At 57.9% G+C, this 21,670-nt stretch overlaps 1 protein-coding gene, 1 long non-coding RNA gene and 1 pseudogene across 2 annotated transcripts in view; 1 reads left to right on the forward strand and 2 right to left on the reverse strand.

Moving 5' to 3' along the window:
* Positions 1-13,201: 13,201 nt before the first annotated feature.
* LOC140207470 (uncharacterized) lies at positions 13,202-14,332 on the reverse strand. Its single transcript, XR_011888563.1, has 3 exons — positions 14,046-14,332; positions 13,515-13,600; positions 13,202-13,359 (listed from the first exon to the last, which is right to left on the reverse strand). It is a non-coding gene; the product is annotated as an uncharacterized lncRNA (long non-coding RNA).
* A 792-nt stretch (positions 14,333-15,124) lies between these two features.
* LOC140207806 (uncharacterized) overlaps positions 15,125-21,670 on the reverse strand; it is a 116,820-nt gene continuing 110,274 nt past the window's right edge. The window contains exons 7-8 of the mRNA XM_072276369.1: positions 15,245-15,781; positions 15,125-15,129 (exon numbers count right to left, since the gene is read on the reverse strand). Of these exons, the coding sequence (XP_072132470.1) occupies positions 15,125-15,129; positions 15,245-15,781 (542 nt within the window). The remainder of the gene's footprint in view (positions 15,130-15,244; positions 15,782-21,670) is intronic.
* On the forward strand, positions 19,455-21,216 carry LOC140207380 (uncharacterized; annotated as a pseudogene).

Consider the following 21,670-nt stretch of genomic DNA (forward strand, 5'->3'; position numbering starts at 1 on the left):
TTCCACGGCCATGACCCCCACCCCCTCCCTCCTGATCTCTGTCCCTCTCTCCCCGACCCCGACCCCGGACTTCAACCCTCAACTCTCCCCTCCCTCTCTCCGTCTCCCCTCCCTCTCCCTCCTCTCTCTTCCCCGGCCATGTCCCCCCACCCCCTCCCTCCTGATCTCTGTCCCTCTCTCCCCGACCCCGACCCGCAACTCTCCCCTCCCTCTCTCCGTCTCCCCTCCCTCTCCCTCCTCTCTCTTCCCCGGACATGTCCCCCCACCCCCTCACTCCTGATCTCTGTCCCTCTCTACCCGAACCCGACCCCCAACTCTCCCCTCCCTCTCTCCGTCTCCCCTCCCTCTCCCTCCTCTCTCTTCCCCGGCCATGTCCCCCCATCCCCTCCCCTCCCTCCTGATCTCTGTCCCTCTCTCCCCGACCCCGCACTTCAACCCCCAACTCTCCCCTCCCTCTCTCCATCTCCCCTCCCTCTCCCTCCTCTCTCTTCCCCGGCCATGTCCCCCCATCCCCTCCCCTCCCTCCTGATCTCTGTCCCTCTCTCCCCGACCCCGACCCCAACCCCCAACTCTCCCCTCCCTCTCTCCGTCTCACCTCCCTCTTCCTCCTCTCTCTTCCCCGGCCATGTCCCCCCATCCCCTCCCCTCCCTCCTGATCTCTGTCCCTCTCTCCTCGACCCCGACCCCGCAATTCAACCCCCAACTCTCCCCTCCCTCTCTCCGTCTCCCCTTCCTCTCCCTCCTCTCTCTTCCCCGGCCATGTCCCCCCGTCCCCTCCCCTACCTCCTGATCTCTGTCCCTCTCTCCCCGACCCCGACCCCCAACTCTCCCCTCTCTCTCCCTCCTCTCTCTTCCCCGGCCATGTCCCCCCACCCCCTCCGTCCTGATCTCTGTCCCTCTCTCTCCGACCCCGACCCCAACCCCCAACTCTCCCCTCCCTCTCTCCGTCTCCCCTCCCTCTCCCTCCTCTCTCTTCCCCGGCCATGTCCCCCCATCCCCTCCCCTCCCTCCTGATCTCTGTCCCTCTCTCCCCGACCCCGACCCCGCAATTCAACCCCCAACTCTCCCCTCCCTCTCTCCGTCTCCCCTTCCTCTCCCTCCTCTCTCTTCCCCGGCCATGTCCCCCCGTCCCCTCCCCTACCTCCTGATCTCTGTCCCTCTCTCCCCGACCCCGACCCCGACCCCCAACTCTCCCCTCCCTCTCCCTCCTCTCTCTTCCCCGGCCATGTCCCCCCACCCCCTCCGTCCTGATCTCTGTCCCTCTCTCTCCGACCCCGACCCCAACCCCCAACTCTCCCCTCCCTCTCTCCGTCTCCCCTCCCTCTCCCTCCTCTCTCTTCCCCGGCCATGTCCCCCCATCCCCTCCCCTCCCCCCTGATCTCTGTCCCTCTCTCCCTGACCCCGCACTTCAACCCCCAAATCTCCCCTCCCTCTCTCCATCTCCCCTCCCTCTCCCTCCTCTCTCTTCCCCGGCCATGTGCCCCCATCCCCTCCCCTCCCTCCTGATCTCTGTCCCTCTCTCCCCGACCCCGACCCCCAACTCTCCCCTCCCTCTCTCCGTCTCCCCTCCCTCTCCCTCCTCTGTCTTCCACGGCCATGTCCCCCCACCCCCTCCCTCCTGATCTCTGTCCCTCTCTCCACGACCCCGACCCCGTAATTCAACCCCCAACTCTCCCCTCCCTCTCTCCGTCTCCCCTCCCTCTTCCTCCTCTCTCTTCCCCGGCCATGTTCCCCCACCCCCTCCCTCCTGATCTCTGTCCCTCTCTCCCCGACCCAGACCCCGCACTTCAACCCCCAACTCTCCCCTCCCTCTCTCCGTCTCCCCTCCCTCTCCCTCCTCTCTCTGCCCCGGCCATGTCCCCCCATCCCCTCCCTCTCCCTCCTGATCTCTGTCCCTCTCTCCCTGACCCCGGCCCCGACCCCGACCCCCAACTCCCCCCTCCCTCTCTCCGTCTCACCTCCCTCTTCCTCCTCTCTCTTCCCCGGCCATGTCCCCCCATCCCCTCCCTCCTGATCTCTGTCCCTCTCTCCCCGACCCCGACCCCGCACTTCAACCCCCAACTCTCCCCTCCCTCTCTCCGTCTCCCCTCCCTCTCCCTCCTCTCTCTTCCCCGGCCATGTCCCCCCCTCCTCTCCCTCCTGATCTCTGTCCCTCTCTCCCCGACCCCGCACTTCAACCCCCAACTCTCCCCTCCCTCCCTCCGTCTCCCCTCCCTCTCCCTCCTCTCTCTTCCCCGGCCATGTCCCCCCACCCCCTCCCTCCTGATCTCTGTCCCTCTCTCCACGACTCCGACCCCCAACTCTCCCCTCCCTCTCTCCGTCTCCTCTCCCTCTCCCTCCTCCCTCTTCCCCGGCCATGTCCCCCCACCCCCTCCCTCCTGATCTCTGTCCCTCTCTCCCCGACCCAGACCCCGCACTTCAACCCCCAACGCTCCCCTCCCTCTCTCCGTCTCCCCTCCCTCTCCCTCCTCTCTCTTCCCCGGCCATGTCCCCCCATCCCCTCCCTCTCCCTCCTGATCTCTGTCCCGCTCTCCCTGACCCCGGCCCTGACCCCGACCCCCAGCTCCCCCCTCCCTCTCTCCGTCTCCCCTCTCTCTCCCTCCTCTCTCTTCCCTGGCCATGTCCCCCCACCCCCTCCCTCCTGATCTCTGTCCCTCTCTCCCCGACCCTGGACTTCAACCCTCAACTCTCCCCTCCATCTCTCCGTCTCCCCTCCCTGTCCCTCCTCTCTCTTCCCCGGCCATGTCCCCCCACCCCCTCCCTCCTGATCTCTGTCCCTCTCTCCCCGACCCCGACCCCCAACTCTCCCCTCCCTCTCTCCGTCTCCCCTCCCTCTCCCTCCTCTCTCTTCCCCGGCCACGTCCCCCCTCCCCCTCCCTCCTGATCTCTGTCCCTCTCTCCCCGACCCCGACCCCCAACTCTCCCCTCCCTCTCTCCGTCTCCCCTTCCTCTCCCTCCTCTCTCTTCCCCAGCCATGTCCCCCCACCCCCTCCCCTCCCTCCTGATCTCTGTCCCTCTCTGCCCGACCCCGACCCCGCACTTCAACCCCCAACTCTCCCCTCCATCTCTCCATCTCTCCTCCTTCTCCCTCCTCTCTCTTCCCCGGCCATGTCCCCCCACCCCCTCCCTCCAGATCTCTGTCCCTCTCTCCCCGACCCCGACCCCGCACTTCAACCCCCAACTCTCCCCTCCCTCTCTCCGTCTCCCCTCCCTCTCCCTCCTCTCTCTTCCCCGGCGATGTCCCCCCATCCCTTCCCTCCAGATCTCTGTCCCTCTCTCCCCGGCCCCAACCCCGACCCCCAACTCTCCCCTCCCTCTCCCTCCTGTCTCTTCCCCGGCCATGTCCCCCCACCCCCTCCCTCCTGATCTCTGTCCCTCTCTCCCCGACCCCGCACTTCAACCCCCAACTCTCCCCTCCCTCTCTCCGTCTCCCCTCCCTCTCCCTCCTCTCTCTTCCCCGGCAATGTCCCCCCACCCCTCCCTCCTGATCTCTGTCCCTCTCTCCCCGACCTCAACCCCGCTCCCAACTCTCCCCTCCCTCTCTCTGTCTCCCCTCTCTCTCCCTCCTCTCTCTTCCTCGGCCATGTCCCCCCACCCCTCCCTCCTGATCTCTGTCCCTCTCTCCCCGACCCCGCACTTCAACCCCCAACTCTCCCCTCCCTCTCTCCGTCTCCCTTCCCTCTCCCTCCTCTCTCTTCCCCGGCCATGTCCCCCCACCCCCTCCGTCCTGATCTCTGTCCCTCTCTCCCCGACCCCGACCCCCAACTCTCCCCTCCCTCTCTCCGTCTCCCCTCCCTCTCCCTCCTCTCTCTTCCCCAGCCATGTCCCCCCACCCCCTCCCTCCTGATCTCTGTCCCTCTCTGCCCGACCCCGATCCCGCACTTCAACCCCCAACTCTCCCCTCCCTCTCTCCATCTTCCCTCCCTCTTCCTCCTCTCTCTTCCCCGGCCATGTCCCCCCCTCCCCTCCCTCCTGATCTCTGTCCCTCTCTCCCCGACCCCGGACTTCAACCCCCAACTCTCCCCTCCCTCACTCCGTCTCCCCTCCCTCTCCCTCCTCTCTCTTTCCCGGCCATGTCCCCCCATCTCCTCCCCTCCCTCCTGATCTCTGTCCCTCTCTCCCCGACCCCGGACTTCAACCCCCAACTCTCCCCTCCCTCACTCCGTCTCCCCTCCCTCTCCCTCCTCTCTCTTCCCCGGCCATGTCCCCCCACCCCACCCCCTCCCTCCTGATCTCTGTCCCTCTCTCCCCGACTCCGCACTTCAACCCCCAACTCTCCCCTCCCTCTCTCCGTCTCCCCTCCCTCTCCCTCCTCTCTCTTTCCCGGCCATGTCCCCCCATCTCCTCCCCTCCCTCCTGATCTCTGTCCCTCTCTCCCCGACCCCGACCCCCAACTCTCCCCTCCCTCTCTCCGTCTCCCCTCCCTCTCCCTCCTCTCTCTTCCCCGGTCATGCCCTCCCATCCCCTCCCCTCCCTCCTGATCTGTCCCTCTCTCCCCGAGTCCCCCCGTCCCTCGACACTCCCCACCGTTGACGGTTTACGTTTCCCGGTCTCCGGGTCCCCCCTTATCCCATCCCCCTCTCTCCCTCCCTCTCTCATCCCATCCCCCCTCTCCCTCCCCCCTTATCCCATCCCCATTCCCCCTTATCGCATCCCCCCTTCATCCCATCCCCCCTCCCTCCCCTCTCTCCCTCCCCCTCTGTCGCTCCTCCCTTCGTTCTCTCATCCCATCCCCCTCTGTCCCTCCCCTCTCCCTCTCCCTCCCCCACTCTTCCCCTCTCCCTCCTCCTCTCTCACCCCTCTCATCCCATCCCCCTCTCTCCCTCCCCTCTCTCATCCCATCCCCCCTCCCTCCCCTCTCTCATCCCATCCTCCCTCCCTCCACCTCTCTCTCCCTCCTCTCAGGTTTTATCCCCCTCTCTCCCTCCTCCCTTCATTCACACTCTCTCATTCCTCTCCATTTTCACCTTTCTCCCCCTCTCTTCCAATTTCTCTATCTCTCTCTCCCTTGTTCCCATCCGCTCTTCCTTTCGACTTCCTGCTTCCTGCCTTCCTCTCGCCGCTCTCCTCCTTTCCAGTCTCTCTCTCTCTCTCTCTCCGTTCATCCGCCCCCGTCCGTTATCTCTCTCTGTCCCATCACTGTCCCTCCCCACCCCCTTCTCTCTGTCGTTCTCAGTCTATCTCTCTCTAAGTCCGCCCCCCCATACTCCCTCTCTCTCTCTCTGACACACACTCTCTCCCTCCCTCTCTCTCTCTCCGTCCATCCCCCACGTCTGTTATCTCTCTCTGTCCCATCACTGTCCCTCCCCACCCCTCTTCTCTCTGTCGTTCTCAGTCTATCTCTCTCTCTGTCCGCCCCCCCCACACTCCCTCTCTCTCTCTCTGTCACCCCTTTCACACTCTCTCTCTCTCTCTGTCACCCCTTTCACACTCTCTCTCTCTCTCTCTCCCTCTCTCTCTCTCTGTCACCCCTTTAACACTCTCTCTCTCTCTCTCTCTCTCTGTCACCCCTTTCACACTCTCTCTCTCTCTCTCTCTCCCTCTCTCTCTGTCACCCCTTTCACACACTCTCTCTCTCTGTCACCCCTTTCACACACTCTCTCTCTCTCTCTGCGACAGACCATCGCCTGCCTGGTCGCGAATGTGATCTGCGCTCTCGCCTGCCCTCCCGCCGTCATCCTGTACTCGCTGACCGTCCGGGTCTTCCCCTGCATCGGGTACTGCTACACCGGGTGCCGGATGGTGAGTGTTCCGCACCCCCCCCCCCCCGCACACCCAACACACTGGCGAACCAGCCCTCAACACCCCCTCAACCCCCGGAGATCTCCACTCGGCCTTCCCCTCTCCCGCGACGCTTTCCTCCCTCCCGGTAGCGCTCCCTCCCTCCACGCCAAGCTCCCTCAGAACCCCCCCTCCCCTCGGTTGTAGCGTCCCCTCCCCCGGCAGCTCCCTCCACAGACGGGCCACCCTCTGGGTGAAACAGTTTCCCCTCGGGCTCCCCTATTAAATCTCTAAAACCTGCGCCCTCTGGATCTCGATTCCCCGACCCTGGGGAAATGTCTGTGTTCATTCACCCTGTCTGTGCCCCTGGTGGTTTTACACACCCCTGTCAGGTCACCCCGACACTCCCGGGAATAAATTCCCAACCCGCCCGACCTCTCTCCGTAACTCAGTCCCTCCAGTCCCGGCGACATCCCCGTAAATCCCCGGGATCTCCGGTCTCCTGTTCCCGGTGTCCGATCCGACGATGGCGGGGATGCCGAACGCCGCCTTCACCGCCCCGTCTCCCCGTCACCCCACTTTCAGGGAACCGTCACCCGAAACCTGGTGTGTTCCATCACCACTGTCACCCCCTCTCCGTCACCCTAAACCTGTCACCCCTGTCACCCCCTCTCCGTCACCCAAAACCTGTCACCCCTGTCACCCCCTCTCCGTCACTCAAAACCTGTCACCCCTGTCACCCCTCTCCGTCACCCAAAACCTGTCACCACTGTCACCCCCTCTCCGTCACCCTAAACCTGTCACCCCTGTCACCCCCTCTCCGTCTCCCCACTTTCAGGGAACCGTCACCCGAAACCTGGTGTGTTCCATCACCACTGTCACCCCCTCTCCGTCACCCAAAACCTGTCACCCCTGTCACCCCCTCTCCGTCACCCTAAACCTGTCACGCCTGTCACCCCCTCTCCGTCACCCAAAACCTGTCACCACTGTCACCCCCTCTCCGTCTCCCCACTTTCAGGGAACCATCACCCGAAACCTGGTGTGTTCCATCACCACTGTCACCCCCTCTCCGTCACCCTAAACCTGTCACCCCTCTCCGTCACCCAAAACCTGTCACCCCTGTCACCCCCTCTCCGTCTCCCTAAACCTGTCACCCCTGTCACCCCCTCTCCGTCACCCTAAACCTGTCACCCCTGTCACCCCCTCTCCGTCTCCCTAAACCTGTCACCCCTGTCACCCCCTCTCCGTCACCCAAAACCTGTCACCCCGTCACCCCCTCTCCGTCACCCAAAACCTGTCACCCCCTCTCCGTCACCCTAAACCTGTCACCCCCTCTCCGTCACCCAAAACCTGTCACCCCTGTCACCCCCTCTCCGTCTCCCTAAACCTGTCACCCCTGTCACCCCCTCTCCGTCACCCAAAACCTGTCACGCCTGTCACCCCCTCTCCGTCACCCAAAACCTGTCACCACTGTCACCCCCTCTCCGTCACCCTAAACCTGTCACGCCTGTCACCCCCTCTCCGTCACCCAAAACCTGTCACCACTGTCACCCCCTCTCCGTCACCCTAAACCTGTCACCCCTGTCAGCCCCTCTCCGTCACCCAAAACCTGTCACCACTGTCACCCCCTCTCCGTCTCCCCACTTTCAGGGAACCGTCACCCGAAACCTGGTGTGTTCCATCACCACTGTCACCCCCTCTCCGTCACCCTAAACCTGTCACCCCTGTCACCCCCTCTCCGTCACCCAAAACCTGTCACCCCCTCTCCGTCACCCTAAACCTGTCACCCCTGTCACCCCCTCTCCGTCACCCTAAACCTGTCACCCCTGTCACCCCCTCTCCATCACCCTAAACCTGTCACCCCTGTCACCCACTCTCCGTCACCCTAAACCTGTCACCCCTGTGACCCCCTCTCCGTCTCCCCCCTTTCAGGGAACCGTCACCCGAAACCTGGTGTGTTCCGTGAAGAGAAAGCTGCATTCCTGAGACAGGAGTTGCCAGAGATTTCTCTCCACTCCCCCCAACACTTGTAAACACATCTCCCTCTCCCACACTCCCCCTCTCTCCCCACCCAACGCGCTCCTTCCCTCTCCCCCGACTTTACCCCCATACCCAAACAACTCTTCCCCTCCTCCTTCTTACCGGCCATCTCTCCCTCTTCACTCCCCCCCTCACTATCTCTTCCCCTCTCACCCCTCCCTCGGAACTACCCCTCTTCTCTCTCACACTCTCAACTCTCCCACACTCTATCTCTCCTCTCTGCTCAACTTTGTCTTTCACCCCCCTTTCCCCCTTTCCGTCTCTCACCCCCTCTCTCCCCTCTGCCTCGTTCACCCCTCTCTGTCCCTCATCCCCTCTCCGTCTCTCCCCCCTGTTCTCCACCTTTCTCTCCCTCCCTGTCCGACCTCTCTCATCTCCAGCCTCTCACATTTCCCTCCCACCTCTCTCTACCCTCTGACTTCCACCACTCTCTCCCCCCCGTCTGACTCTCCCTTTATCAACTGTTCTGTGCCACCTCTCCTCTTTCTCCCCATCTCTCTCCCACCCACCCCCTCTCTTCCTCACCCATCGCCCCCCAGTCTCTTCCTCCCCAGCTGGGTCTCCCACCTCCGCCTACCCCAAACTCCCGCTCCCGACCCTACCCTCTCTCCCCCCTCTTCTGTCTCTCTCTTCCCCGGCCCGAGCCCTTCTCTCTCCCTCTCTCACCCCATGTCTCCCTCTCTCCCTCTGGCAGAGGTCTGTGAGCGGGGTGACGGTGATTTTGCTGGTGAACTGCCTGGTCTCCCTGGTGATGTCCGTCCTCACGGCCATCGTCAACTGCAGGAACCTCGAGTGCTGCGCCGTGCGGCCTCCGGTGGTGAGTGGGATCTTCCTGTGCACCGGGGGGGTGTGGGCGGCGGGGGATGGGACATGGGTGGGAGAGATGGGGGGAGATGGAAAGAGGGTGGGGAGAGATGGGAGGGAGCAAGAGAGAGAGATGGGGGCAGAAAGGGAATGAAAGGGGTGGGGAGAGGAGGATAGGGAGGGGGAGAGAGAGGTGGGGGGAAGAGATGGAGGGACAGAGGGGGTGGAGAGAGGGACGGAGGGAGAGAGAGGCTGTGGGAGTGGGTAGTGGATCCCGTCTCCTCTCCTCACCTTCTCTTTCTCCCGTCCCCTCCTCAATCTGATCCCTCCCTCTCCCCCACCCACAGAGAATGATGGTGATCCACGCTAACCAGCTCGCACCGCCGGACCTCGCCTCCATCTTCTCCAGCGAACCGGCGCCCACCCCGGCCTCTGACGGGCCCCAGTGACGACACGTTCCCCGCTCCACGGGACAGCCCAAAGGATTCGGGCCGAGCGGCCTGAAAGGAAAATCAAGGCCGGATTTTGGAGACGGAGTTGGGGGTGGGGGTTGGTGGGTAACATTCCCGTGGTCACATTCCTCCCCGTGGGAACCCCCCAGTTCAAGCTCCCTTGTTACGAGTCGCCCTGTCCCACCCGCGGCATCCGGTCACTCCTGACACACTCCGCTCTCTGTCCCCTCTATCACCGCCCGTCTCACCCTGGCTGGTGGCCATTTTGTGATGGTTATCATTGAAACCGCTCTCCCAGCATCGTAGAAATAGTCACACCCTTTTCCTCACCTCCCACTCACTTCCCTCCCTGTTTATTCAATCTCAACTCCTCATCGCCCTCTCTTTCAGTTACCCTGTGAGTCTCTCCACTACTCACTCCATCACTCCTGACACCCTCCCCTCTCCGTCCCCTTGTCCTTTCTCCTGCCATCCAACACATTCTGGGTGGTGAACGTTGTCCGATGGGAAATTTCGCTCCCTCACCCGATCCCTTCCCTCTCTCGTTGAGTGAGTCTCTCCCCTCTCCCTCCGTTCAGACACTCAACTCTCCGTCCCATCAGCCCAGATCGCGTCTCGACCTCTCGCTCCCCATTTCCCCTGTCCGCGCTCTCCTTCTTGCCGTCCGTCTTATTTGCGAAGGATCGAAATCACCCACCCTTCCCCCACACGCCCCATCCTGTTCCTGCCCACCCTCTCCTTTCAGACCCCTCTTTCCTGGTCCTGCAACTTCCCCTCCCTTCCCGTCCCATCAGATCCCCTCCCACCTCGTCCCATTACTTTCCCTCCTTCCTGGTCAGATCACTCCCGCTCCCTTCCTGTCGTTTCACTCCTCCTCACCCCGACTCTATCTTATCCACGTCACCACCAGTTTGTGACAGGAACTTTCGCCTCCCCTTTTCGTCCCCTATTGAGTCAATGACTTCGCCACGGTCACCGTCTCATCAGTCCACTCCTCGTCCCGTCACTCCTCTTCCTCCCAAACCCCTCACCCCTCCTCCCCAAAACCCACATGTATATGTTTATGTGTGAATATCTGAGATATATACATTAGTTTATTCAATGACAAAATTATTAGAATTAAAACATACATGAAATACCCAAGACTATATAAAACACAAATTAAAATACTGTTATTATAATCAATAAGACACTCGATCCCGGGATTGTATCCACGGGCACCGCATGTTCCTTCGCCATAGATTCTGTGTGCGACTGTGACCATTGTAAGTCAGTGTCTCACTCCATCCCTGGCGGCCACATTAACCAAGGAACACACACAAAAATTCTGGTGAACACAGCAGGCCAGGCAGCATCTCTAGGAAGAGGTACAGTCGACGTTTCGGGTCGAGACCCTTCGTCAGGACTAATTTAAAGAAGAGATAGTCAGAGATTGGAAAGTGGGAGGGGGAGGGGGAGGAATGGGGCCAAGAGCTGGACAGTTAATTGGCAAACGGTATACAGAGTTGGAGAAGGGGGGGGGGGTCATGGGACAGGAGGCCTAGGGAAAAAGAAAGGGGAGGTGAACCCACTATAGTGAGAGGGACAGAGGGAGAAAAAAGGGAGAGAAAAAATGGGGAAAAATAATAATGATAATAAATAATAAATAAGGGATGGGGTACAAAGCAGAGGTGGGGCATTAACTGAAGTTAGAGAAGTCAATGTTCATGCCATCAGATTGGAGGCTACCCAGACGGAATATAAGGTGTTGTTCCTCCAATCTGAGTGTGGCTTCATCTTTACAGTAGAGGAGGCCGTGGAAAGACATGTCAGAATGGGAATGGGACGTGGAATTAAAATGTGTGGCCACTGGGAGATCCTGCTTTCTCTGGTGGGCAGGGCTTAGTTGTTCAGCAAAGCGGTCTCCCAGTCTGCGTCGGGTCTCGCCAATATATAGAAGGCCACATCGGGAGCACCGGACGCAGTTTATCACCCCAGCCGACTCACAGGTGAAGTCTCGCCTCACCTGGAAGGACTGTCTGGGGCCCTGAATGGTGGTGAGGGAGGAAGTGTAAGGGCATGTGTAGCACTTGTTCCGCTTACAAGGATTAGTGCTGGGTGGGAGATAGGTGGGAAGGGATGTGGGGGGGACGAATGGACAAGGGAGTCACTGGGATTGTGTGATGGAACGGCGTGGAGGGAGCTTCACGCTGTGTCTGACCCCGGGAGTGTGTGATGGGATGGTGTGGTGGGAGATTCACGCTGTGTCTGACCCCGGGAGTGTGTGATGGGACGGTGTGGTGGGAGATTCACTCTGTGTCTGACCCCGGGAGTGTGTGATGGGACGGTGTGGTGAGAGATTCACTCTGTGTTTGACCCCGGGAGTGTGTGATGGGATGGTGTGGTGGGAGATTTACTCTGTGTCTGACCCCGGGAGTGTGTGATGGGACGGTGTGGTGGGAGATTCACGCTGTGTCTGACCCCGGGAGTGTGTGATGGGACGGTGTGGTGGGAGATTCACTCTGTGTTTGACCCCGGGAGTGTGTGATGGGATGGTATAGAGGGAGTTTCATGCTGTGTCTGACCCCACGAGTGTGTGATGGGACTTTATTTATCATTTCCCTTTTTTGTCCCCTTGCCCATCCTCTGGGTTCCCCCTCCTCACCCTTTTCCTTCTCCCCGGACCTCCTGTCCCATGATCCTCTCATGCCCTTTTGCCAATCACCTGTCCAGCTCTTGGCTCCATCCCTCCCCCTCCTGTCTTCTCCTATCATTTTGGATCTCCCCCTCCCCCTCCAACTTTCAAATCTCTTACTCACTCTTCCCTCAGTTAGTCCTGACGAAGGGTCTCGACTGCACCTCTTCCTAGAGATGCTGCCTGGCCTGCTGCGTTCACCAGCAACTTTGATGCGTGTTGTTTATTATCAAAGTTCTTATTTGTCACCATATACTACCCCGAGATTCATTTTACTGCAGTCATTTACAGGACAATAAATCAATATAGCAGAATTTATGAAAAACTATACAAAAACAAAGAGTAACCAACAAGCAACGTGCAAAGGAAGGGAAATTTGTGCAAATAAAATATTAAATAATACTGACACGAGTTGTAAATTATTTGAAAGTGAGTCCGTAGGTTGTGGAATCAGTTCAGAGATGATGTGAGTGAAGTTATCCACGCCGGTGTCTCAGAAAAAACCCGCCATCATCGGGCCCTTCCTGTCTGTGTAATTCCCCGGCATGAAACGTAAAAGTTGCCCGTGGACGCAGCGGGCCAGCCAGCATTACGTACTCCCGGGATAATCCCACCCCGGGACACCGGTGTCCCAGACTGAGCCCCGGCCCCCGGGCTCTTCCTGTCTGTGTCATTCCCCGGGGTCTCGAACCCGCACATCCGGCAGAAGCAGCGCCGCTGGACAGGAGGCGGAAATACGTCACCACGGGAGACCAGCGAGCGACGCACAGCGCGAACCTGAAGCTAGTTCCGTTAAAAACGGTTGGGAATTAAACTGGCGCGTGGCCATTAAAGGTAAGGGGAAGGTGGGGGGGGAGGGGGCGGGGGTTAAAGGGGAGGGCGGGGAATCGGCCAAACTGTCGGCATCCCGCGGGCGGGGATGTTCACACATTCAGATGTTCACAGATCACGGTCAGTCCGGGTCTGGGTTCCTGCAGAGATCTCAGTTCCTTCTCCCCGGTCTCACTGAACAGATTGTCCTCCAGACTGAAACAGATGGGAGAATAAAGATGAAATAAACAGATCACACAACAGTGTCAGTAACAGGGGACAACACTCACAGACAAATATCACCAGAAAACCCGCGGATCCGCTGATATTTTATCACATTGAGCATTAACATTAACACAAACACTCACCCGATCCGCTCCAGACTCGGAGGGTCAGTATGAGGCGGCGGAGAGCGGGGACAGATCGGTCTGTCAGTGAGTTTAATCCCAGGTTCAGCTCCGTCAGTGATGGGTTTGTACTGAGAGCGGAGACGAGATCCTCGGCACCAGAATCTGTGAGACCGACATCCACAGCCTGGAGATGAGAGAGAGTGAGGGTGAAGGACACAGAGAGACAGGAGACGGTACAAATCCCCAGTGTTTATCAGTAACTCAATTACTGATCACATTATGTTCAGTGTCAGACACCCAGTGACTGTAAACACAATCTCCCACAGTCTGGTACTTACCCCAGTTTCTGTATTTTACACTCCGGGTTCCTCAGAGCCGCAGACACCAGTTTCACTCCTGAATCTCCCAGTTTATTAAAACCCAGGTCTAGCTCCGTCAGTGATGGTTTGTACTGAGAGTGGAGACGAGATCCTCGGCACCAGAATCTGTGAGACCGACATTGAACAGCCTGGAGATGAGAGAGAGTGAGGGTGAAGGACACAGAGAGACAGGAGACGGTACAAATCCCCAGTGTTTATCAGTAACACAATTACTGATCACATTAATGTTCAGTGTCAGACACCCAGTGACTGTAAACACAATCTCCCACAGTCTGGTACTTACTCCAGTTTCTGTATTTTACACTCCGGGTTCCTCAGAGCCGCAGACACCGGTTCACTCCTGAATCTCCCAGTTTATTAAAACTCAGTCTAAAGACAAACAGACAAATTGATGAACAAAGTGATTCAAGCCGCGGGTCTGAGGGAATTTCTCTCACTCGGATATTTCAGGAAACATTAAACCCTTCAGTAAATCACTGATCGGAGTTCCCATCACTGTCAATGTCCCTCAGTGCCCAGCTCCAGGGTATTCACCGAATGTCAGTAATTTAGTCTGTCGGTGTGACCCTGTAAACTCCACATATTCTGTCCCATTCCCCGATGGTCAGAAACGTGTTCCTGATGTGAGAGGGTCGGGAGGGGCAGGGATGAGGAGGAACGGGGATGGGGAACAAAGATCCCACAGGACGAAGGGTGATGGCATTTGTCACAATCTTCACAATCGTATTTATCACAGTTTTACCCAAATCCCTTTACATTGAAACAACACAATGGGACAGTTTCACAGTTCAGAGTGAGAGATAAATCAAGTTACCTCAACTCCCGGCACTTGTGCAGCCCGGGTCCCAGCCGCTGGATTCCTTCACACTGAATGTGGCAGTTCCCCAGGTCGAGGTGTTTTATTGTATCACAGAGTCCGATGACATGAGACAGGACCGCGCAGTCAATCGGGGTCAGTGTCATTCCACTGAATGAAAGTGTTTCCACAGATCCCAGTGCGGCCTGAGCCAGTCCACGATTCTGAGACTCAAACAGGTAGTGCAATGTGTTCAGGAGGCTCCTTTTACCAGCTTCACTCTTCGTGTTTCCACTCTGGCGTTTAACCTCTCCTTCACCCAGTCAATCACCCGGCAGGTTGTTTGATGAGGAAATGGACCCAGAAACTCCTCCAGGCCCCGAGCTGTCATTGGTTGGAGAGACCAGCAACAAAACGGAGAAATATCTCAAATCGCCCATCTGTCGTGCTGTGGGCTTCAGTGAGGAATTTCAGGATATTCCCGGGATGTGGATTTAGGAATTGTGCGACTGCAGCTACAAACTCTTGGATGGTGAGGTGTGGGAATGTGTACACCACGCTCCGGGCAGAATCCTCTCTCTCCAAAAGCTCCATCAGGAACCCGGACAGGAACTGGGAAGGTTGCAGATTGTAGTTGATCAAATCTCCATCTGTAAATACAATCTTCTTATCGAACACTCCTCTGAAGGCCATCTGACCAACCCTGAGTAACACATCACAGGGGTTCTCAATCTCACGGCCGTGGTTTTTCAGGATGTTGTAAATATAGTAGGAATACAGTTGGGTGATGGTCTTGGGAACTCGCTGTGGGTCCCTGACTCTTTGTGTGAAGAAGGGGCCCAGTGCCAGAGCGAGGATCCAGCAGTAGGAGGGGTTGTAGCTCATGGTGTACAGGATCTCGTTCTCCTCCACGTGTTTGAAAACAGCTGCTGCCACCGTCTGATCTTCAAAATGCCTGATGAAATATTCCTTCCGTTCCTCACCAACAAATCCCAGGATTTCAGCCCAGATACTGATCTTCGCCTTTTCCAGTAAATGTAACGCAGTGGGGCGGGTGGTCACCAGCACTGAACACCCTGGGAGCAGCTTGTGCTGGATTAAACTGTACACAATGTCAGACACCTTGCACTTGAATTCAGGATCTGTGCATGTGGACCGAGGTTCTGTGTCTCTCTGACTGTCAGCAAAATCAATTTTGTCATTGAATTCATCCAAACCATCAAATATAAACAGCAATCCCTCTGGGTTCTTCCAGACCTCTCTCAGGATATTCCCAAAGTAAGGATACTGATCCAGAATCAGTTCCTTCAGGTTTATTCTGCAGTTAATGGAATTTAAATCCCGGAATTTGAAACTGAAGACAAACTGGAATTGTTGGTATATTTTCCCTGTGGCCCAGTCATAAACAATCTTTTGTACCATTGTTGTTTTCCCGATCCCTGGCACTCCGGCCACTGCTGCCGAACGCCCAGATTTGGATTTACTCCGGGAAAAGCTGCTCTGGAACAGCTGATCAGTGCGGATTTTTTCCAGCTCTCTGCGGAGATGTTCCTCTCTCCACTCCTCGTGGTCTCTGCCTCTTGCCAGCAGCTCATGTTCCACCAGTCTCCGATCTCGAACAGTAGAAATGACCGTGAGCTCAGCGTATCGATCAACCAGCTGGAAAACCTTCACCTTCTCCCTCATCAGGATCGTGTTCACTCTCAGTGTTTCAGTTTGTGCCCGCAGAGTCTCCTTGTGTTTCTGTTGAACATCTTCCATGGGAACAGACAGTGAACAAACTGTTAGATGCCTCAACTCAGAACTCGGTATTTAAATACACAAGAGTTAGCTCAAAGCTATTGCATTAATTGGGGTCTCACAGTGTGTCAGGAACCTTTTGGGGCCTGTGGGGTCTCACAGTGTGTCAGGTCCCTCTCAGGGGTGTGTGGGGTCTCACAGTGTGTCAGGTCCCTCTCAGGGGTGTGTGGGGTCTCACAGTGTGTCAGGTCCCTCTCAGGGGTGTGTGGGGTCTTACAGTGTGTCAGGACACTGTTAGGGGTGTGTGGGGTTGCACAGTGTGTCAAGAGCCTGTCAGGGGTGTGTGGGGTCTCAGAGTGTGTCAGGACCCTCTCAGGGTTGTTTGAGGGATCATAGTGTGTCAGGACCCACAATGTGTCAGTGTTTCACCGTGCGTCGGGACACTATCAGGGGTGTGTGCGGTCTCACAGTGTGTCAGGACCCTGTCAGGGGTGTGTGGGGTCTCACAGTCTGTCAGGACGCTGTCACGGGTTTCTGGGGTTCTGGGGTTTTGCAGTGTGTCAGGACCCTGTTACTGGTTTGCGGGGTTTCACAGTGTGTCAGGACCCTTTTCCGGGGGTGGGGGGTCTCAGAGTGTGTCAGGACCCTGCCAGGGGTGTGTGGGGTCTCACAGTGTGTCAGGTCCCTGTCAGGGGTGTGTGGGGTCTCACAGTGTGTCAGGACCCTGTCAGGGGTGTGTGGGGTCTCACAGTGTGTCAGGACCCTGCCAGAGTTGTGTGGGGTCTCGCAGTGTGTCAGGCCCTTGTCAGGGGTGTGTGGTCTCACAGTGTGTCAGGACCCCTCTGGGTGTGTGGGGTCTCAAAGTGTTTCTGAACCCTGTCACGGGTGTGTGGGGTCTCACAGTGTGTCAGGTCCCTGTCAGGGGTGTGTGGGGTTTCACTGTGTGTCAGGGCACTGTGAGTGGTTTGTGCGGTTTCACAGTGTGTCAGGATCTTGTGGTGGTTGTGGGGGGTCTCACAGTGTGTCAGGATGCTGTTGTGGGGGATCTAACAGTGCAGTCAGAACCCTCTCAGGTGTGTATTGGGATCGCAATGTGTGTCAGGACCCTGTCAGGGCTGTGTGGCGTCTCACAGTGCGTCAGGTCACTGTCAGGGGTGTGTTGGATCTCACAGTGTGTCAGGACCATTTTGGGGTGTGTCGGGTCTCACAGTGCGTCAGGAGCCCTTTCAGGTGTGTGTGGGGTCTCACAGTGTGTCAGGTCCCTGTCAGGAGTGTGTGGGGTCTCACAGTGTAACAGGACACTGTCTGTCAGTTGTGTGTGGGGTCTCACAGCGTGTTTGAACCATACCAGGGGTGTGTGGGTTCTCACAGTCTGTCAGGACGCTGTCACGGGTTTGTGGGGTTTCACTGTGTGTCAGGACCCAGTGATTTGTTTGGGGGTCTCACAGTGTGTTGGGACCCTTTTCTGGGGGTGGGGGGGAATCTCACAGTGTGTCAGGATCCTTTGGGGGTGTGTGGGGTCTCACAGTGCTTCTGAACCCTGTCAGGGGTGTGTGGGATCGCACCGTGTGTCAGGACCCTCTCAGGGGTGTGTGGGGTCTTACAGTGTGTCAGGACCCTACCTAGGTTGTGTGAGGTCTCACAGTGTGTCTGGACCCTGCCAGGGATGTGTGAGGTCTCACAGTTTGTCTGGACACTGTCGGGGAGGGTGGGGCGGTCTCACAGTGTATCATGACTGTCTCAGATGTGTGTGGGATCTCAATGTGTGTCCGGACCCTGTCATGCGGTTGTGGCGTCTCACAGTGCATCAGGATCTTGTTAGGGGTGTCTGGGGACTCACAGTGTGTCATCACCCTCTCGGGGGTGTGTTAGGACTCACAGTGTGCCAGGACCCTGTCAGGGTTATGTGGGGTTTCACAGTGTGTCAGGACACTGTGAGTGGTTTGTGGGGTCTCATACTGTGTCAGAACCCTCTCAGATGTGTGTGGGATCGCAATGTGTGTCAGGACCCTGTCAGGGGTGTGTGGCATCTCACAGTCTGTCAGGACCCTGAGAGGTGAGTGTGGAGTCTCACAGTGCGTCAGGTCCCTGTCAGGGGTGTGTGTGGTCTCACAGTGTGTCAGGAACGTGTCAATAGTGTGTGGGGTCTCACAGAGTGTTAGGACCCTGTTAGGGGTGTGTGGGGTCTCACACTGTGTCAGGACCCTGTCTGTCAGTGTGTGTGTGGTCTTAAAGTGTGTCAGGTCCCTGTCAGTGGTGTGTGGGGTGTGACAGTGTGTCAGGACCTTTTCAGGTGTGTGTGGGGTCTCACAGAGTGTCAGGACCGTGTGAATAGTGTGTGGGATATCAATGTGTGTCAGGTCCCTGTCAGGGTGTGTGGCGTCTCACAATGTGTCAGGTCCCTGTCAGAGTGTGTGGGGTCTCACACTGTGTCAGGACCCTGTCGGGTTGTGTGAGGTCTCACAGTGTGTCAGGGCCCTCTCAGGCGTGTGTGGCATCTCACAGCATTTCCTGAGCCTGTCAGGGGTGTGTGCGGTCTCACAGTGTGACAGGACGCTGTCATGGGGGTGTGGGGTCTTACAGTTTGACTGGACAGTGCCAGGGGTGTGTGGGGTTTCACAGTATGTCAGGACCCTGTCAGGGGTGTGTGGGGTCTCACAGTGTGTCAGGACCCTGCCAGGGGTGTGTGGGGTCTCACAGTGTGTCAGGACCTTTTCAGGTGTGTGTGGGGTCTCACAGAGTGTCAGGACCGTGTGAATAGTGTGTGGGATATCAATGTGTGTCAGGACCCTGTCAGGGGTGTGTGGCGTCTCACAATGTGTCAGGTCCCTGTCAGAGTGTGTGGGGTCTCACACTGTGTCAGGACCCTGTTGGGTTGTGTGAGGTCTCACAGTGTGTCAGGGCCCTGTCGGGTTGTGTGAGGTCTCACAGTGTGTCAGGGCCCTGTCGGGTTGTGTGAGGTCTCACAGTGTGTCAGGGCCCTCTCAGGCGTGTGTGGCATCTCACAGCATTTCCTGAGCCTGTCAGAGGTGTGTGCGGTCTCACAGTGTGACAGGACCCTGTCATGGGGGTGTGGGGTCTTACAGTTTGACTGGACAGTGCCAGGGGTGTGGGGTTTCACAGTATGTCAGGACCTGTCAGGGGTGTGTGTGGTCTCACAGTGTGTCAGGAACGTGTCAATAGTGTGTGGGGTCTCACAGAGTGTTAGGACCCTGTTAGGGGGTGTGTGGGGTCTCACACTGTGTCAGGACCCTGTCTGTCAGTTGTGTGTGTGGTCTTAAAGTGTGTCAGGTCCCTGTCAGTGGTGTGTGGGGTCTTAAAGTGTGTCAGGTCCCTGTCAGTGGTGTGTGGGGGTGTGACAGTGTGTCAGGACCTTTTCAGGTGTGTGTGGGGTCTCACAGAGTGTCAGGACCGTGTGAATAGTGTGTGGGATATCAATGTGTGTCAGGTCCCTGTCAGGGTGTGTGGCGTCTCACAATGTGTCAGGTCCCTGTCAGAGTGTGTGGGGTCTCACACTGTGTCAGGACCCTGTCGGGTTGTGTGAGGTCTCACAGTGTGTCAGGACCCTGTCGGGTTGTGTGAGGTCTCACAGTGTGTCAGGGCCCTCTCAGGCGTGTGTGGCATCTCACAGCATTTCCTGAGCCTGTCAGGGGTGTGTGCGGTCTCACAGTGTGACAGGACGCTGTCATGGGGGTGTGGGGTCTTACAGTTTGACTGGACAGTGCCAGGGGTGTGTGGGGTTTCACAGTATGTCAGGACCCTGTCAGGGGTGTGTGGGGTCTCACAGTGTGTCAGGACCCTGCCAGGGGTGTGTGGGGTCTCACAGTGTGTCAGGACCTTTTCAGGTGTGTGTGGGGTCTCACAGAGTGTCAGGACCGTGTGAATAGTGTGTGGGATATCAATGTGTGTCAGGACCCTGTCAGGGGTGTGTGGCGTCTCACAATGTGTCAGGTCCCTGTCAGAGTGTGTGGGGTCTCACACTGTGTCAGGACCCTGTCGGGTTGTGTGAGGTCTCACAGTGTGTGAGGGCCCTGTCGGGTTGTGTGAGGTCTCACAGTGTGTCAGGGCCCTCTCAGGCGTGTGTGGCATCTCACAGCATTTCCTGAGCCTGTCAGGGGTGTGTGCAGTCTCACAGTGTGACAGGACCCTGTCATGGGGGTGTGGGGTCTTACAGTTTGACTGGACAGTGCCAGGGGTGTGTGGGGTTTCACAGTATGTCAGGACCCTGTCAGGGGTGTGTGGGGTCTCACAGTGTGTCAGGACCCTGTCAGGGCTGTGTGGCGTCTCACAGTGCGTCAGGTCACTGTCAGGGGTGTGTTGGATCTCACAGTGTGTCAGGACCATTTTGGGGTGTGTCGGGTCTCACAGTGCGTCAGGAGCCCTTTCAGGTGTGTGTGGGGTCTCACAGTGTGTCAGGTCCCTGTCAGGAGTGTGTGGGGTCTCACAGTGTAACAGGACACTGTCTGTCAGTTGTGTGTGGGGTCTCACAGCGTGTTTGAACCATACCAGGGGTGTGTGGGTTCTCACAGTCTGTCAGGACGCTGTCACGGGTTTGTGGGGTTTCACTGTGTGTCAGGACCCAGTGATTTGTTTGGGGGTCTCACAGTGTGTTGGGACCCTTTTCTGGGGGTGGGGGGGAATCTCACAGTGTGTCAGGATCCTTTTGGGGTGTGTGGGGTCTTACAGTGTGTCAGGACCCTACCTAGGTTGTGTGAGGTCTCACAGTGTGTCTGGACCCTGCCAGGGATGTGTGAGGTCTCACAGTTTGTCTGGACACTGTCGGGGAGGGTGGGGCGGTCTCACAGTGTATCATGACTGTCTCAGATGTGTGTGGGATCTCAATGTGTGTCCGGACCCTGTCATGCGTGTGGCGTCTCACAGTGCATCAGGATCTTGTTAGGGGTGTCTGGGGACTCACAGTGTGTCATCACCCTCTCGGGGGTGTGTTAGGACTCACAGTGTGCCAGGACCCTGTCAGGGTTATGTGGGGTTTCACAGTGTGTCAGGACACTGTGAGTGGTTTGTGGGGTCTCATACTGTGTCAGAACCCTCTCAGATGTGTGTGGGATCGCAATGTGTGTCAGGACCCTGTCAGGGGTGTGTGGCATCTCACAGTCTGTCAGGACGCTATCCAGGGTGTGTGTGGTCTCACAGTCTGTCAGGACCCTGAGAGGTGAGTGTGGAGTCTCACAGTGCGTCAGGTCCCTGTCAGGGGTGTGTGTGGTCTCACAGTGTGTCAGGAACGTGTCAATAGTGTGTGGGGTCTCACAGAGTGTTAGGACCCTGTTAGGGGTGTGTGGGGTCTCACACTGTGTCAGGACCCTGTCTGTCAGTTGTGTGTGTGGTCTTAAAGTGTGTCAGGTCCCTGTCAGTGGTGTGTGGGGTGTGACAGTGTGTCAGGACCTTTTCAGGTGTGTGTGGGGTCTCACAGAGTGTCAGGACCGTGTGAATAGTGTGTGGGATATCAATGTGTGTCAGGACCCTGTCAGGGGTGTGTGGCGTCTCACAATGTGTCAGGTCCCTGTCAGAGTGTGTGGGGTCTCACACTGTGTCAGGACCCTGTCGGGTTGTGTGAGGTCTCACAGTGTGTCAGGGCCCTGTCGGGTTGTGTGAGGTCTCACAGTGTGTCAGGGCCCTCTCAGGCGTGTGTGGCATCTCACAGCATTTCCTGAGCCTGTCAGGGGTGTGTGCAGTCTCACAGTGTGACAGGACGCTGTCATGGGGGTGTGGGGTTTTACAGTTTGACTGGACAGTGCCAGGGGTGTGTGGGGTTTCACAGTATGTCAGGACCCTGTCAGGGGTGTGTGGGGTCTCACAGTGTGTCAGGACCCTGCCAGGGGTGTGTGGGGTCTCACAGTGTGTCAGGATCCTGTCAGGGGTGTGTGGGGTCTTACAGTGTGTCA

The sequence above is a fragment of the Mobula birostris genome, chromosome 13 (genome assembly GCF_030028105.1).
Source record: "Mobula birostris isolate sMobBir1 chromosome 13, sMobBir1.hap1, whole genome shotgun sequence".
Taxonomy (NCBI): Eukaryota; Metazoa; Chordata; class Chondrichthyes; order Myliobatiformes; family Myliobatidae; genus Mobula; species Mobula birostris.